The sequence below is a fragment of the Puma concolor genome, chromosome A2, assembly GCF_028749965.1.
Source record: "Puma concolor isolate L17-30 chromosome A2, mPumCon1.1.hap2, whole genome shotgun sequence".
NCBI lineage: Eukaryota > Metazoa > Chordata > Mammalia > Carnivora > Felidae > Puma > Puma concolor.
Genome location: NC_141668.1, coordinates 45,187,616 through 45,206,408, shown reverse-complemented (window position 1 = coordinate 45,206,408; position 18,793 = coordinate 45,187,616). Strand labels below are relative to the sequence as shown.

General features: G+C 43.3%; 1 protein-coding gene across 5 annotated transcripts in view; it reads left to right on the top strand.

Annotated features, from left to right (window-relative positions):
- Window positions 1–18,793, top strand: part of BMPER (BMP binding endothelial regulator) — a 258,092-nt gene that overhangs the window by 23,869 nt on the left and 215,430 nt on the right. For all 5 annotated transcript variants that reach the window (XM_086692840.1, XM_086692859.1, XM_025929717.2 and 2 more), the window contains exon 3: window positions 9,368–9,467. In XM_086692840.1, the coding sequence (XP_086548966.1) occupies window positions 9,368–9,467 (100 nt within the window). The remainder of the gene's footprint in view (window positions 1–9,367; window positions 9,468–18,793) is intronic.

The following is an 18,793-nucleotide window of genomic DNA, read 5'->3' as shown; positions in this document are numbered from 1 at the left end:
GCCATCCCAGGGGTCCCTTTGAAAGCCTCTGTGATTGCTGGTGGTCAGGGTCAATTGTGCAGATGTCTTTAAAAGTGTCTCACTAGTGACCAGAAAGTTACTTTGTCAAGATGACAGATGGACTGCGAGCAGCCCCTCCACCCTGCCTGTGTTCCCTGTGATGTCAGCTCCATTTACTTGTCAAGAGCAGGTATTTTTGTAGCTCCCAACAGTGCGCAAGCTTTCACGGGCAACCTGAGAAAACTCTTCTGTTCTGTTCTGTGAAAAATCTGCTCCGTGGCTCGTTGTTGACCCACAGGAATGAGGGGGCATGTGAGGACCTGGTGAGTCCCACCCACTGTGGAAGATGCAGGAAGTGGCATGTGCTGATGAGGGGGACACCTTTCAGGGCTGGCCCCAAGAGGAAGTGGTCTGCCACCTCCCACCATCCCGGCAGGACACCAATGGGATCTAAGACACTCCATCTCTACGCTTTGGACGTTTGCATTCTTGGCAGAGAATCCTCTATGTGCGTAATTGACAGGGTCCGTTGACCTCTCAGCCTCTTTGTCTAGCCAGAGAGCCTGGTTTGTACATGGTGGTGGGTCAGAAGAGGCACTGCCACGATCATCTCTCCACGCATCCTTCCTGGACGTCACATCGCAACCTTTCCTGTGGGAGGTGCTCCAACTTTATTATTATGTTTAGCTCCTTCACTCCTCAGTCTCTCCAATACTCCCGCCAAACTAGTGGGCAGCCTCCACGCCATTGCCCAGAGAGGAAGAACCCCGGCTTGTGCCCTCAGCGTCATAGATGTCGCTGGTGGTTGGACTTGGCCTCCCATCATCTGGAGAGTAAAAGAACTCACCAGAAATGCATACAAATGTTCAGAGAATTTCATCTCCCCTTTCTTCTTTGTTTTCTTTTTGGGTGGAGGAAGAAACAGATTCATTATTCTTCATGTGCTGAAGGGCGCACAGCAAAGTAAAATCATCAAAGGTGCTGGGAGAGACAGCTGGACCGCTTGTGCTGGAGGCTGCGTTACTTTGAAGGACTTCACCCCCTCTCACCCCTGGTCCGGAATCTGTAGACATTTCCTCTGTATCACCGGCCCCATCCCACGTCCCAGCTGTTTGATTCCCTTTTGGTTGGCTGGGGAGGAGAGAGGAGCGGGCTTGAGAATTTGGGCAAAATTAAGGAAGGATGCCCACATTTATTCCTCTCGCTTCACATAATTGTCTCCCGTCTCCTGGCAAAAGGGGACCAGCCTATCTTCTGGTTTTCCCTTCTGCTTCTGAGGGCTGGAGTTGTCAGAGCCGCGCCTGTGGCAGGGTCCGATGTGCGAGGTCGCCGGCTGCTTTGTGTCCCATCCATTACGGTTCCATGAACGTGGTGCTACCCGCAGACCCTCGCTTATAAGACGTACGGTGTAATAAAAACCAGGCAGTGCTACTTTCTTTGGGCTACTATTTTTATTTGGTGGTTATTTCTTTTGTGTTCTGCCATCTCTAATGTTTTGGTTCTATTTCAAAATATGATTAAACAGAATGAGGAGCTGTCTGACACTGCCCTGTTTTAAATCAGAGTTGTGCTTGAGTAGCCGGGACATTCTAATGGCCTGCGTTTCTTTGTTCTGAGAGTTTCTTGAAAAGGAGAAAAAAAAAAAAGAAAAAAGAAAGAAAAAAGAATAAAACAACAACACCAGACCTAAATCCTTAAACAGCATAGAACCCAAAACAATCCCTTCCAACAAAGGAAAGCCCATTAAAAAAGAATTGAAATGGTAGGTAAGTTAAATATAAAAGGCCTCCTTATTAATCCCCCGTTGCTGCTTCTGGCACGTGTCATATTTTCAAGGTACAATATCAGGAGAGCACTGTCACTTAGTGATGTATTAGGGCCATATATCATCAGAACATCGTCTTTGTAGAGGATATGGGTACTAAAAGACACGATTCTGGCCAGACAGAACAGCAGGGGGCCTTACTTCTTTTCTCCAGCCCCCCCTTACCCCTCCTGCCTTTTTCTTTAATCTCCCTCTGTTTTGTGTTGCAGAGAAGTGAATTTCTTCATGGGATATGACTTGTTGCAAAATAATCGGGGGGCCCCGGTGGGCTTCATAAAGTCTTTTAAATGGCTGAGTTTCAAGGGCAGCTTTGTTCAGAGTTTGCACTGTTCGCAGGGCCGGGGAAGGCCGCATTTGCCAGGGTCCAGGTCTCCAGGGGAAAGGCTCCCTGAGCCTAGACAGGAGGAAGAAAGAATAACACTCCCAGATGTAGTGCAGTGAATTGTGTTGTCCTTGCAAGATGCTTGCTTGCACATTAAGTCTCCAAAAATATGTTCTTGCAAGGGATTTTTACCTTAAGACTCCAAAAGTGTGGCCTCCGGGTGCTACCAGCCTCCCGGAGAGACACCCTCCTGCTCAAATTGAGGAAGCAATGACAGGGCTCGGAGGCTAAGGATCCAGGTTCTGATCTGTTTTGCAAATGACCAGGCTTTCAGAAATTGAGGCTTGTTCTGAGTTTTAAGCCAGAGACTTAATCTGTCTATCTTAAAATGCACTATTTTTATTCATGTGTTCAAAATGAAACCATAAACCACTAAGGTTTATAATGGTCTGAAAATGAGGAGTGCTTAACAAAGGCAAACATTTAAATTCCTAGCTACAAGGGAGAGATGGCTCATCTTAGCCTTTGAACCAAATTGTGTAGCATTGTGATTTAATCACCAACACCGCTATCGGTGAGTCCTGGCTTTGAATCTCTGCCCTGACTAGCTGTGTAAACCCAGGGAAGCCCTTAAAACTCTCTGTGCCTCAGTTTTCTTATCGAAAACAATAGGGGTAAATTGGTACCTTCCTGAGACTTGTTGCAAAGGTTAAAAAGGATATAATACACAAAACATGCTCAGCACAGTCTGGCAAATAATAGATTTTCTATAAATGCCAGGTCCTCTTAATAGTTCAGCCCCCTGCCCGGAAAACTATATGCCACTTCATTGTTTGGTTAGCAATGGATCGGCGCTCGCTCTCTCTCTCTCTCTCTCTCTCTCTCTCTCTCTCTCTCTCTCTCTCTCTCGCTTTGGCTATTAAAGGAATTTGCAAAGAGTGGTGGAGGTTGGGGGTTCAGAAAGGTCTGAAAATGCTAATTTACATTAAAAGCAAGGGCCATTGACACCTGCCACCTTTCCTACTGACCTCAGACACCTCCCACCTCTTGTACTGACCTCACTCAATTGGGGAAGAAAAGAGATCTTGGGAAACATTCTCTTGCCTGGGAAGTTTGAGTCATTTTCCTTACTAATCGCCCTTTCCTCACCTTTGAAATGGTTTTGTTAATTTTTTCTCTCTTTCCATTTTTTTTTTCTTCCTATTTTCATTGAGCTGGGAGATATGGCTCAGAGACTCATACTTGTAACTAAAGCTTTGTAGTGGACCAAATTTCCCCCACCCCTTTTTTTTTCTCCAGCTCATTCTGTGCAAGAATTATGGGGAAGTCAATTGTACTATCAGTAATAAAGGATGAGCAAGTAAAAGCTTAATTAAAACAATAAATCATCAATCAAATTTAATATTGCCACTGGCAACCACTGAACTATCTCAGTTCCCCCCACCTGCCCGGTGATTATTGTCTCAGAGATCAAGAACAGATTTTGTCCGAAGGAGACAGGCTGGAGCAGGTACAGGCTTGTCTTGGCTCCTCTATGAGTGCTCATGCTCCCTTGGAAAGGATTTCCCCTGACCGTATGTTCCAGAGAATCACTGTATTTTATGTCCCATTTGTCAAACCCACTGACAAGCAATGGAACCTGCCCACTCTGGGTCTTTTCTTTCAGCCTTTGCCTGTATCTCTGAATTCTAGAACCATGCCATTCTGCAGCCCAGTCTGTTTGCCCAAGTCCCGGTCCAGCCCTTGCATGGCGCCTTTGACAGGTTACCTTATAAAAGGGCCGGAGACCTTGTGTGTTGGGCCCAGGTGGCCTCTTTCTGGAAGATTTCCAGACTAGCTCAGCTACGTACTAATCTATTCCTAAAATCTCAACAGTCATGTAGGAGCTAACCTAATTCTAATATGATACACCCATAAATTTTAATGCTGTGCCTTAGCAACTAACCTCCTTGGCTGGCCCCTTAATCCAGGCCTGGGAACCAGGTTGTGTTCCCAGGTCCACTGCTCGCTAGCTCTTTGAGGGACCTGAGACACTTAACTTCATTGTGTACCATTCCCCCATCTGCAAATCTTAAGAAACCTGTGAGGATTAATGAAATAATGTCTGCTGAGCACTTTAGAAGAAAAGTGCTATGTAAACTTGAAGTATTATTCTTCTGTTTATGAGAAGTTTTATAATATCGCCTAGGAGAAATTGTGACCTGCGTTCAAAGGTACCATAAAGTTCCCTTCGGTTCTTTTGGGGCTGGATTTGGGTTACAACGGGGGACTTCAAGGAAAAGTTGACCTCTTTAACTTCATGCATGGGGAGACTAGAAATTCCACGGAGAATACATGTGCTGATGTCGGATCACCTTCCTCCTTGGGAAACTTGACACAAGACATTTGTAATCCTAAAAACAAATTCCTCTGTGATCAATCTTGAGACTCTCAAGTAGTGAAACACCATTGAGAAAAAACAAAACAAAACACCATTTTTCTCACAGAGAAAAATAATTTGATTCGGGGTCAAAGTGTCCTATCTGTGCTCACCGCCCACGATGGCTTTGGAGTCAAGGTGACATTCCCGCTTGGTGCCAGAAGCTGCACTGCAGGTTTGGTGTGATCTGCTAACGCGTGACGTCTTGTTTCCTCCAACACTGTAGGTTTCTGGAGAATAGAGAGGAAGCTTGTAGCATGACTCCTCGCTCCAACGGCACCGCGTACCATGGCACACATATCAAGTCTTCAGTTTGGCTGCTCTAGAACTACACTGTGTCTTTACTTGTCAGAGTTGTCATGCTGGGCATCCGTCCCCTGACAGTAGCTGTCGATGAAGGGGACAGATGAGTCAGGGTTAATATGGGTCCACTCCCATGGATGTTTGCATTTTGGTAGCGGGATTCTGGAGGGCAACACAGTCTTATAAGCTCCTCCTCGAGTAAGACTGCCATGATTCAATGACAGAGTTGGGGGGGGGGGGTTGCACATACGTAGGAGGAAGGGATAGTCTTCAGGGCTTCTAATGGAAGAAAGACAACCACTGTTAGTTGCCTCCTTATCTCCTCTATGATACTCCCTGGCCTGTGGACTTCATTGACATATTGAGTGTTGTTCATCTGGTCAGAAAAAAGTATTACAACTTCACAACCTTCTTGATTTTCTGCAAAAGGGTCTGGCACTTAGAATTTGGTAGTTTGCCACATGACAGCTGTTTGCCCCCAAGGGCAGGGTTTGGTTTTATAAGAGACAAGGACTGAAGGGAAATAATGCCATCTTCTAGGAAGACACTCAGGTGGTCTGCCAGCTTCCTAATATGGCTGTAGAGTCTCAGCAGGCGGGGCACCAGGTATTTTTGTTTTTATTCTTATTTCAAGATATTTGAGGTACAGTTTCAGAGTCTAAAAATAGAGTATCTGCCTGTTGACCTTTCTCCCTGATCGGTCTCATCATATTAACTGCTGTGTTTTCCTCTCCAGATTTCTATTTTATTATTATTTTTTAAAATATAAATGAAAGGTCAGGTAATACTTTCCATATTTCATAATAGGATTGGTCCCGGAAGAATCTGAGAAAAAAAAAAAATCAAGACATTGGCTTGAAAGAGAACAAAAGCATTTCAAAAAACATTTTTTTCTAGTTGCAGAAAGCAAACAGAAAAATCTCCCAGTGGTGATCTGCTATCTTCTCTATAACCCCACCACCACTCCCCTGCAGTGGGAGATCATTTCCCTCAACAGCAGACGCTGAAAAATGTTCAGGAGCCACTGCCGGGTCTCATGGTCCCAATTCCTAAGCCCATGGAACTCTGTGCTACCATCTAGTGGCAGACTTCAGACACAACAAGCTGGCTGCGGGAATCCTGTTTGAACTTGGCTGTGGCTGGAGCTGTGGTTTGGCTCACATCCTTATAGAGCTTTGTTGCCAGCCATGTAGACTTTTTCTTTTTTACTCCCTATGCCCCCCCTTCTATTTTTGCATGTTGGCACTTCATTTCATGTGCCTCCAGAGGCTATGTTTGGGGTTTTGATATATTCAGTCTTTTGGAAAGGAGGCAGTAATGCAGATACCTTTGACAACAGGTAAATCACAGGCAGGCTGACCCTAGAAAGTGATAAACACCAGGAGACAGAGACAGAGCATGAAAAATGTGATAAGGCTTATTACTCTTAAACACTGGCTAGGTCTGTTTTTTAGAACATTCTGACATTTTCCTGCAGTGCTTTTCTACCACTGTGTCTGTTGCTTAGATTTGGAGAGATTCAAGCCCAAGCTGGAATCTCTGGGAAGTCTGTTTGGGGATGCCAGTCTAGATTTCAGAGATATATAGGCACAGCTACCTATCAGATTATCCAGAATTGTTAGAATTGTCCTCATTACCAGAAAACAGCTGGTGTTTGTACACCTTCCCATGGTTGGTGATGACAAAGCTCTGTGCAGTTATCCTGCTCCTGTTAGAGAGCTCACTTCACTTGTGCGGAACGACTGGGAAGGCACCAGTCTCCCCTGGGGCTTCTGGGCCGGGACATTGTTTTGTTCTTGTCTGTATCCTGAGTGCCTGGAAGTAGCAAAGTGCAACATTTAAATGTTTGCCTTTGGAGTCAGACAAGCCTCTCTTTGCATTCCAAATCTGACTTTTATGTGACCCTGGGCAGGTTTCTTAACCTTGGTTCCTCATCTGTAAAATGGGGGGTGATGTGGATTTTTTGGGGTGAAATAATGCATATAAAATTCTTAGCACAGAGCCCGGTACACGGAACGTGTTTGGTAAGTATGAATCAGCATCAGAAAAGGCTTCTTGAGTGAAGAAGTGAGCCAAACGAGCCATGGCCTTGCATCAGGGCAGAGGACACTTGGCGCACATGGGGATGAGGAGGCCAGCAGAGATGGGCTGCTGCAGGCGTGGCTTCGTGCGTGCGGCTTCTCACCAGAGCCGCCGGCTGCAGCCCAGCGTTCTTGTCTTGCCGCAAAATCAGTGACAGCAAAGCGAGTGGTCTTAATTAACCTGTGCTTAAATTTACTCTGTAGCTGCTGGACTCAATTAAGGAGACAGAGGAATCAGCCTCTGACCAGCAATTCTCTGTAGTTTTTCTTGCTTTCTTCGAGGGCCTGCGATTCTAAGCATGTGCTTCATATCCTTGTCAACCAGACACCAGGGAAATGATCGGATATGGCGGCTTGGTAGAATATGAAAAAACTCCAAATGTCATTAGAATGGGGGAAATCCTGCAGTAAAAGTAGAGCTAAAGTTTAGGTTTGGGGTGTGTGTTTGTGTGTGAGAGAGAGAGAGAGAGGGAGGGAGAGAGAGAGGGAGAGAGAGAGAGAACAACAAAAAAATTCCAGATGTGCAGCTACAAACCATCTGGTTGGAATGACTTTTGTGCTGGACTGTAATTACAAGCTATTTATTATGAATCTTGGGATCCTGTTATGGATTTTGACTGGCTCCCAGGTTTCTAATTTAGCAAAGGATTCCTATATTTAAGAAAGTGTGGGTCTTCCCATTTATCAGACCCTGAATTGTGTCTCATACCCACTCTGACCGCCCTGAGAGCTTTGAACTCCCCATGCCTGAGGACTTCTCCCTCCAGAGAGGAGATGCACTTGGGAGTGGCCCTTCTCTAAAGCTGCAGCCAGGTTTGCATAAGCCATGCTCACAGAAGTTCTGCTTAGAAAGTGTGTTCACTTCCAGAGTCTTGGGGTGGGGGTGGGGGCGGGGTCGGTATCAAACCGCGGCTTGTGGGAACTGCACTTTGCCAAATGAAGTCACTGTTAATGATGCCAGGCAGCATATATCCCTGATCATTGCTCATGATGACTTCAGTGGTAGTGGAGGGACACTATTAATATTTTAAAATATACCTCTTAAATTTGAGTTGTGACCATACTATGTATTTTGCTTGTAACTTGAGAAAAATTATAAGAATCAGTTGAAGGGCTGTGACCTACAGTGAGTCTTGATGCAGCCATCATTATGAAGGAGAGGGGGAGGGAAAGAGCTTTGGAGGGCTGGGAGCTGGGCCACCTGGGTTCAGATTTTAGGTCTACCATCACTTGAGGGACTGCTGACAGCTCCCGAACCCATCTCAGCCTCACTGGGAACAAGAATGTGCTCCGTAGAGTGGCTGCACGTTGGAATTACCTGGGAAGCTCGGGAAGCACCCAGGTCTCATCCTCAGATCAATCAGCTCGGAGCTTCAGGGGGTGGGAGACAGTGCCGTCTTTGTTAAGAACCACACAAGGGTCCTGGTTTGCAGCTAAGGATGAGGACCACAGATTGTGGGAGGAAATGAGGTTAGCTCCGTGAAGGACCTTATCACATAACAGACACCAAAAAGGGGGGGGGGGGAGAATGGATTCCTCAGGTCATATATATATATATACCTTCTCTGAGCAGCAGTTTTCTTGTTTATCAACTGGGGATATGAATAATGCTTATCTCGCAGAAGTAGGAATGAAAGCCATAGTGCCTAGCATATAGGAGAAACTTACTGAAGCTCAAATCTTGTTGAGCTTTGTGACATTGTATTTTTGGTGCACGTGTATCCGGTCTGTGTATAAACAGGCATATACATCACGTTTGGGTCTTCTCTGAGACATTTTAACAGCTAACCTTTCAGGATAAAACCGAAGATGCAAATGCTTACCACACTTCATTAGCATAAGTGCTAATATAATGCAGCTGTCCCATGGCTATAAAACACTGACGCCTGTGTCTCTGCTTGGCGTGGGGAATATTATTTTTTCTCTAACTGAGCTGATTCAATACTCAACTTTGTCATTATTTGAGTTGGAACTTTAGATTGCTGCATTTTAATGCACTCTACTATTAAGGATTGTTGGACGGCTGTGTGCAAATATTTTTGTTCTCACGATGCAGTCCTGGCCCAGGTAGCCCAATGGGCAAAATATGATTTACACAAATATTATCGTTCCTATAGTGTATACTAAAGAGAAACCTTAGAGCGGAAGAATGCTTTTCTCTCGGTGTTCGGTTATCTGGGTTACGTTGGTTTCTGAAGAAGGGACTTTTCATCCCTTCTCGTGTGCCCTTCTCACAAGTTCTGTGTTTCTGGATGACTATTTCTGTTCCAGAGAGAGCGAAATCCTATTTGCTTTCGTGAGTGTTCTTGCCAAGATGAAGGCAAGATAGGAAGAGGGAGGCTAGGAAAACCTGTGTCAGGCTTCTGGGGATTCTGTTTGGAGTTGCTTTCAAATGTCTCTTGTCTCTTTTTGCCTAGAACAAGGAAGTGACCTGTAAGAGAGAGAAGTGCCCAGTGCTGTCGAGAGACTGTGCCCTGGCCATCAAGCAGAGGGGAGCCTGTTGTGAGCGGTGCAAAGGTGACTTATGTCTTGGCCGCCTTCTCTTCTGGCCGTCGCTTCGGGCATTTTTATTTCTCTTTTTCTCACCTTCCTCTTCACTCAGCTCTTGGCTGGGGTGCAAGTGGGTGTTGGGAGGGAAGCTAGTGTGTGTGTATGTGTGTGAGTTTGGGGAGGTTGGTAATAATAGGGACTCTTCTAATGGAGGGAAGAAAGAAGAGTGGCCATCTGCATATTTGGCTTCCTTTCGAAGGCAAGTGGCTTAAGTGTGACAGAGATGCTACAGACATGATGCCTATGTATGTTCGTATGGACATGCACACTGTTTCTTTTGTCAAGAAGTTTCAATGGTTTCTCCTGGCTGCATGCTCACCCTGCCTTCCTCTGCCAGAGGAGTAAGCCTGAATTTTATCATTTTGATCCCTATTCATTTTTTTCTTAACTTCAAAAATGAATCAACGTTGCTCCCCTCACCTTGGAAGCCTCTCTAACATATTCTTACTCCAACCTCGTTTTCCACGGCCCTCCAGTGCACGCACTCTCTCTTGAACATGCTGTTCCTGCCGTAGCCGCTTAGCCTCGGCTCAGGTCTCTCCTCCTGAGAGACCTGTCCATATGCTGCCTGTGCTTAAGGCCCCCAGCCTACATTGTCTATGTTTCTGTGGCACACAGAAGTCCACATGGGTTCTTCATGGCTGTGCTTTTTCTCCTTCATCACCTTGTTTGCGTTCGTAAGTCTTTGGGGACAGGAGCCATGTCATGCTCTGACATCGCCTTGTGCCTAACAGAGGGGGTCCCTCGAGAGGCAACGAGAGCATCGTGGCTCAGGATGTGGGCTCTGGAGTTACACAGTCCAGTCTCGCGCTGTGGAGTGTTTACCAAAGTTCATGGCCACTAGGAACCTCAGTATGTGACCTTATTTGGAAATAGGACCTTTGGAAGTATAATTAGTTAAGATAAGGTCATACTGGCTGAGGGTGGCCCCAGGTCCGATATGACAAGTGTCTTTAGACCAGGGAGTGGAGACAGGCAGATACACAGAGAAGACAACCATATTATGGGAAAGGCAGATATAAACGCCTGCGCTCTGTTCCCTGGGACTCCCGTTCAGTTGTTCTGGGGAGGGGGATAGGTGTTTGTCTTTTTAAATTTTTTTAAATGTTTATTTATTTTTGAGAGACTGGGGGAGGGGCAGAGAGAGAGGGAAACACAGAATCTGAAGCAGGCTTCAGGTTCTGAGCTATCAGCACAGAGCCCAACGTGGGGCTCGAACCCACAAACTGTGAGATCATGACCTAAGCCAAAGTCAGATGCTTAACCAACTAAGCCACACAAGCCACCCTCTGAAGGCATTTTTTTTTTTTTAATGTTTATTTCTGGGAGACAGAGAGACAGAGTGGGGGAGGAGCAGAGAGAGAGGGACCCACAGAATCTGAAGCAGGCTCCAGGTTCTGATCCGTCAGCACAGAGCCTAATGTGGGGCTCGAACCCATGAACCGTGGGATCATGACCTGGGCGGAAGTCGGACGCTCAACCGACTGAGCCACCCAGGCGCCCCGGTCTGCAGCCATTTTTAATGACAACCCATGAGTCTCAATATTCAGCAAAGATCCTGTGAACTTTTTAAAACATACTATTATGTAAAATCCACATTTCAAGAATTAATGCCCAATTGTGTGTTAATAACTACAGTTATTGTAGTAAACTATTTAGTTAAAAAATTAAAAACTAAAAAAGCAAAATCAAACCCAACAGAGAGACAGACATTAGAGTTAAGCCACCACAAGCCAAGGAGCACCTGGAGACACTAGGAGGCAGGAGAAAGCAAGGAGGGGCTCTTCCCAAAGCCTTTACAGGGAGCACAGCCCTGCCAACACTCTGATTTTGGACTCCTGGGCTCCAGAACTGTGAAAGAGTAAATGTCTGTTGTTTAAAGCCACCAAGGTTGTGGTAATTTATTATGGTAGCCCCAAGAAAAGAATACACCAACATCTCTACTTAGGCAGGTAAAGATATGGAATCTCTCCCCCAGTTCCCTCCTATATATGGAGGTAATAATTGTGTTGGAGGCAGTTGAGTGGGAAGGTCCATTCAAAGTGCTTAGCACAGCCTGACATGTAAGCGTTTCTCAGTTAATTTCAGTATAGTAGGTGCTCTTTAAATATTTGGTAACTGGACTATAAAAATATACCTTCTGAAGCCTTTTTGGAGCAGGGGTGGAGTGGGCTGGGATGATATTTTTTCAGAGCCTTTTGCATCAACCATTTACCTATTGCCTTCTTCTTACAAGTTGGGAGTCAGATGTTTTACCCATTTGACTTCTGAGAGCTATCAATGCGAGGCCTGAAATGGTAATTTATTAGGAATCTCCCAAGCAGATGGTCAGATAAAGCGATTCTAGTGAAAAACACATTAGCGAGCCAGTGCGTGTCCAAGTTACTGTTGTTTCACCTTAAAGAAGCTCCTCTATTCATTCTTTATTTTTTGAACTGCTTATTTGCCGTCTTCATCTTTCAGCGATTAATATGGCTGCCTTGCCAATGAGAGGCCAGTTAGATACCACAGGATGGAAGCACCGTGTGTCAAGGGAACATGCCCAAGGCTTTGGGTTTGTTTCCCCATTAACCATGGTACGGCAGGGAACTTTCTGTGGCTGTAGTGTATGACTGTCTTTTCTGATTGTCCTGCTGTTTCCTTTATGGTCATTTTTCCCTCTGATTATCCTACCATCCCAAGGGAAAGAGATACCCAAAACAAATCCATTTCTTGAATGTTCTTTTTGAGCTTTAAGAAGATAAGGTTCTTCAAATTAAACTGGGCCCAAGAATAGACTAGAGAATTCAGCATACTGAGATCTCTTTCTGTTAGTAGTGTCAGCCTTTTGGGGGAGGTCAAAATTCCCAACCTGCCCTGAGGTGGTCCTTCATGAGAGAGACTCTTGAACGCATCAGAATTCTCAAGCTCCGGAGGTTGATGTTAGAGACACCCCCTTCATTTTTCTTTATTTCTACTCCATCACACACACTATTTGTCTCATGGACTTTAAGAGAAACAATTGTATTCGCTCTTAGCTACTGGCTTATTTATGTGTTTCTGATCAGAATAGTAACATATGCTCATAGAAGAAGCTTTGAAAAATAGTCTAAAGTGTAGGAAAGCAGAAAATAAATTTACTGATAACCTTACCACCAGAAGTTACAATTGTTAATATTTAGTATATTTCTTTCCATATTTTTCCCTGTGTAAAAGTGTTTAGCTAATAGCTTACTACTTATGTTGCATTATTAAAAAAAAGATTTCCACTTAAAATCAGGGCATAAAATCTTTGCAACTAACTTGGAAATATTGCCCTTGATGGGTACATGAGATTCTGTTATGGGAAGGTTATCAACATTCACTTGGTCGTTCTCCATTTCTGGGCATTGAGGTTGTATCTTAAATTGGAGCACTGTGGAAGGTGAAAGAAAGACAAACAGCTGAAACCAAAGAGCACACACAGTGAAATAAAAATGACTGGAAAGAGAGAATCAAGAGGAGCATTACCTGGGTAGGGAGAAGTCAGTGTGAACCCACAGACCACGCTGGATTTGGCATCCAAGGGAATCTGGATGGACCTCTCCTTAACCCTTTTGCACCATTCGTTCGTGCAGGGGGAGAAACAATAATAACAACAGAAAACTAGCTGTGTTTCTCAGAAGTCCTCTTTGAAACAGTGTCCTCCATGCTAACACTGGGGGTTTTGACTTTTCTTACTCAAAGAGGGTGATTCAGTGAGGAATCATATTAATGAGAATTTTGTCGATAATACTTCAGAGCAGAGTGATGTTTAGGCAATATTGTCTCAGGGTCAAATAATTTTGATCAGATCAGGGAATAATATGCAGTTAGTTTTTCTTAGCAAAGAAATGGAGCCTCTGGTTTGGATCAGTTAACACATGGTCAGCAGAGAACTGATGGACTTCATTCCTCTGTATTTTGAAAGGCATTTACGTTCAAGGATCCCATCTTTATGCTCATTCTGAAGTTGCTCATCAGATAGATTAGGTCACAGTGAGGTCAGGCCTCTTGTAGAGATGAGCACAGCATGTATCTGACCTGGTGGGATAGGTGGAGGGTGTGTCTACCGGGCTTCCCAGCAGAGACAGCCCTTCTAGAAGAGCCTTTCTACCAGCAGGTATGCAGAAAGGTAAAATCTAGCACTGCTAACTGGGTGAAGCAATAGTGAAAGCTTGATAGTTGCTTTGACTTGCCCTTGAATATTGTTTTTTGTCTGTCCTTTCTCTTACCTGAAGGAATCGTGAGTATAAGCAGTGATTCTCAAAATGCAATGGACTACAGGATCACCTGTTAAATGTAGATTCCTGGGCCTTGCCCTGCAATAATAATAGGAACTGGGATCATCTTTCTCTTTATTCAAATAGCAGCAGCTACTCTAGGTAATCTTTACTCAGCGCCAGGCATTGAATCCTCACAGGTACTGTCATAACCCCATTTTGAAGATGAAAAAAATGGTACCACTGAGACGCTTAGTGACTAGTCCAAGGTTACGGACTAGATGATGATGGAGCTGGGGCACAGACTATGATCTCACCATTAGGCTTGCAGGTCTGCTGTGTCCCTGGGCCCGGGTCCCTGATTCTACATTTCCAGGTCTCCACTGGGCGTCTCATGGGGGCTGAGGTTTGAGAACCACTGGTACCAGACAAAGGAAGGACAGGAGGATAAGGGAATGCAAACCACGTGTTTAGTAGAGTGTTGGTTGATATCTACTTCAATCAGTGCGTCTTTGGGGTAAAAAATCGCTTTGCCCTTTGTAGCTGTGAGTCCATCTTGTTTCTCTGACTCTATGTACCCCTCTTATTTGGAAATTTTATATTGCTGCAGTTATGGTATCAGATATAAAGTAAAATAGATTAATGACCAAGAAAATGTAACTAAAATGTTGAAGGGCTGGTGGATGCACACCAAGACTCCTTCCCATTCAATTGTGTAATAAATGAGGGGGAGTTTGATCCTCAAGAACTGACTAACCACCTACCATCATTGTTGGGACTTTCTGTTTTCTCTTTGGACTTTTCTCTCTTCCTCTTTCCCTTTTGAGCATAATTATATAATTTAGACTTTAGTTCAATTTGCGTTAATACATTATCATACCGAAAAAACTAAACAAAAGGGAAAAAAAGTCCTATTCGAACTACAAAAACCCACTCTTCTCAGAAATAATAACCATCAATATCAACTCATTGGCTCTTTCTCAGATATTTTTTAGTTTATTACATATTTATTCACACATATGTACATATATATGTAATTTTGTATGTGTGGCTTTATTTTTACATAAATGGAATTAAGTGGTATATAATCTTTTACAGTTTACTTAAAAAAAAATTTCAACAACAGTAGGACTTGACAATTTTCCCATGCCAGTTCATGCTTTTTAACTGTTTATGGATTCCATAGCATACATGTACAGTAATTTATTTAACATCTCTGCACTGATAGATGTTTAGACTTTCAGTTTTTTGCTAAGAAGAGAACCAGCCTGTCGTGACTATTGTGCCCTTGTGTGTATGTTTCTTAAGAATTCCATGTGCCATGGGGAGAGGTGCGCAAATGTTCAGTTGAAAAGAATGTAACTCAGTGGCCTCCGAAAAAGGCAAGGCTAGTCTCCTTTCCTATTCCGCTCACAGGTTTTAGGACCTTTTTAAAAGGTGATGGATGAAACGTGGGAGAATTAGTGTTACACCTGGCAACATTTAGACATACTGGCCGCCTTCGCCTTAAAAACTCACCACTGCCCATCTTGCTGTTTCCCTTTTTAGACTGCTATGTGGGCACTCTTATCCCACTTCTTCCCTGTTCTCAACTTCCCCCATAGGACAGGGGGTATTTTCCTTGCCTTTCTGTGGTTCAGTGAGAAATGGTAGCAAGTGCCTTTTAAAGAACCTAGTTGAGGGCGCCTGGGTGGCTCAGTCAGTTAAGCATCTGACTTCGGCCGAGGTCATGATTTTGCGGTTTGTGAGTTCAAGTCCCACGTTGGGCTCTGTGCTGACAGCTCAGAGCCTGGAGCCTGCTTTGGATTCTGTGTTTCCCCCTCTCTCTGCCCCTCCCTTGCTCATGCTCTGTCTCTCTCTGTCTCTCAATAATAAACCTTAAAAAAAAAAAAAGCCTAGTTGAGGGCCATCAGTTGCTTTCCTGCTTTTCAATGTAGTCTAGAAAGCACTGACAGTTGTCAATAAGTTAAGACTTGAATGATACTATTTTCACAGAATTTTGCCATATGTTGGCAAGCTGCAGTTTTGAATTGACTAGATTTAGAATAGAGACTCCATAAAGAAAGGAGGAAATATTTTACTTGCCTCTTATTTCCTATTTATTTATTTATTTATTTATTTATTTTGAAAGAGAGTGAGCAAGCAGGCTGGGGAAGGGTAAAGAGAGAGGGAGACAGAGAATCCCTAGCAGGCTCCATGCTATCAGCACAGAGCGTGACACGGGGCTCCAACTCGTGAACCTTGAGATCATGACCTGAGCTGAAACCAAGAGTCTGACGCTTAACTGACAAAGCCACCCAGGCACCCCTATGCTTATATTTTATTCTATGTGTACTGTCCTATATTTGGGCCACTTCTATAATCAGTGTTCATAGCTTATTTATGATTATGTGGGGCCTAATTTCATTCCCTTAAATAATTACGGATGTTTATATTTATTGCATCTTGGTCTTTGTGACCATGCCCATTCTTTAAGGATCTTCACGAGTTATTCCCATTCTTTGTTTGAGGCCAGGCTGCTGATCAGGAACACACATTCATGATGACATTGTTCCTACAGGAAAACATGATCTTCTATACACCGATCGCCTTCGGGTGTGATTAAAGTGGAACCCGTTTGTATCTCCCAAGAGCTGTGACTCAGATGCTCATGAGGGTGGTGGGCATTTGCCTTTCCAGTTAGTATCCTTGAAGCCCTGCGGGTAGTGAGGTATGAATTGTCTGATTGATTTTAAGACCTTATCTCTCTCTTATCTTCATAGTAGTAGCCCTGGAGGGACTTGTTTTCCCACAGTGCAGGATACTAGGTTAGTCGGTTTATGCTCACCACTTAGTCCTTACAAGAGTGAGGTAATGTCCACCTTTTTCACTTTACATGTGAGGTAACTAAGGGCCCAGAGAGGTTAAATCATTTCTTTGCCAAGGTGTTAGTGACTCGAAGCTCAGCCAGAGGGTGTCCGTGTCCTCAAGGAGCTTGCTCTGTGGAGGGGCAGAAAAATACCCACCAGAGGGGAAGTTCCTAGGGAAGGGGAGCCAGAGTGCAGAGGGAATGGGAAGGAAGACAGCCTGTGGGTAAGGGACTGGGGAGTGTTCCAGGGAAGGCTTTCTAGAAGGGGCAACTCATTTCTATGAACAAGGAGTTAATCCCATCCAAAGAGGGCTGTTGAAGGGAAAGCTCCCAGGTGAAGGTCATGGTACACACAAAGACATGATATAGTTCTTAGACATTGTCTGCCACGCATAATCATTTAGGGAACTTGGTAAAATATCAGTTTCTAGGCTTTCCTTTAGACCTAGAGTGTTAAAACAAATCTGGAACAAGTTTTCCTTTGTTTGCTGATTGTTTGGGGGAGGGAGGAAGGATCAGATGAAAATGTAATAGAATCCTATTACGACTTCTACTTATTTTACTCTGAAAAAGATGTTGATATTGAAATGAAGTTGTTGGGTAGATGTGCTTGAAGACGGAAATATGAAAACTCCTATTTCCAAAGAATTCTTAGAAAGATTGTTATGGGTATGTGTATATATGCATACATGCATTTATGTTCCTATTCGCTTCAATCAGATTGCTTATGTTTCATTCATTCATTAATTCATTCATTCATTCAACAAGTATTTTCTGGTCTGCATGCTTGGTATTTATTGGATGAAATTGCTTACCAATTTTTTTTTTAAACTATTGTGAAGCCCAAATATTCTTTAAAACAAAAAAGTAAGTTATAAATAGTTCTTCTCAAGCAAGTATTTCAGTATACTTCTGAGATTATTTTATGTTAAAGTGGTTATAAATTTTTATCCAAATAGCCCAAAACAACAGGGCAAAGATTAATCTAATTTGAAAAAACTCAATATTGTTTGATGAAAACAAATGAGGTCATTGAGAGACAAACAGACGGTCTTGGCAGCATTTCTGTATTTACTTGGACTGAGAATCACCCTTTAATTTCGGGTTCTTTCATGAACAATAATGTATTTGTTATCTGAATATATGCTTGTTATTAGTGGATCATAAATGAATAAGGTGTGTTTCCAACACTTATGGGTCAAATTCCATCCTCTTTCTTCATATAGAGCATGAAATATTAATTGTCTGCAATACTTTGATGAAAGATATAAGAAAATAGTTGTCAAGTGGAATTTATTTTCCACAGTCTTCTCTTGTCTTTGATTTCTCTGTGCTTTGTCTTACTTTTCTATGGGTTGTGATCCCATGGGTTGCATTTTTTAACAGTTTAACTTGTATATTTGATGTAAAAATTATCCTATGATGTCTCCTGAAATGAAAGAAAAGAGGCAAAATGTAAATATTTGCATGCTAATTTCTAAAATTAGGCCAATCATCCTGGGCTCTGATAAATAAAAATTAAGAAAGCACAGCCTGCCCGGAGAATTTTAAGGGGATTGGGCTCGTTTATAGAGACTATTTACTGACCCAGTAAAAGGGAACTATGAATAATGGTAAAAGATTGAATGTTATTAACTATACGTTGTCTTTATACAATTCAAGGTCATGAATAAGGGGCCTCTTCTCAGTGTTGTTTGGAGAGGGACCTGGAAGATGACCATACTGCTTGTGGTTGTTTGTGGGGAGGCAGTCACATACCATAGAATAGGAACGGACCTTTAAAAAAAGGCTTATTTAAAAATAATCACACTCCCTATGTTGACAGAGTAAATTGTCCTATTGTTTAAACAGTTTAAGATGGAAAGGCTGTTAGCCTTGTGCAAATCTAGTTGTTTGCTTTTAACCAGAGTTCTTTTGGCAATCCTAAGGGTGCATTGATTGTTGCCCAAACAAAAGAGTGGCTCTTTCCTCAACCTCAGTTTTCCCTTTTTTTTTTTTTTTTTTAGATATGATCAAATTCTTTGGTAGATATTATATGTGATTTACCCAGATATAGTTTGCCCCAGGTTTCACACCCAAATAAGGAACCAGCTGCCTTCAGGTTAATGCTCTAGTTGTCATTTAAACTATACTGTGAACTAGAGTCAGAATATTTTGGAAGAAAAGACAAATTCCAATCTTCAGGTTTTTATAGATATTGTTATATTCAGCCCTGAGGGGGTGGT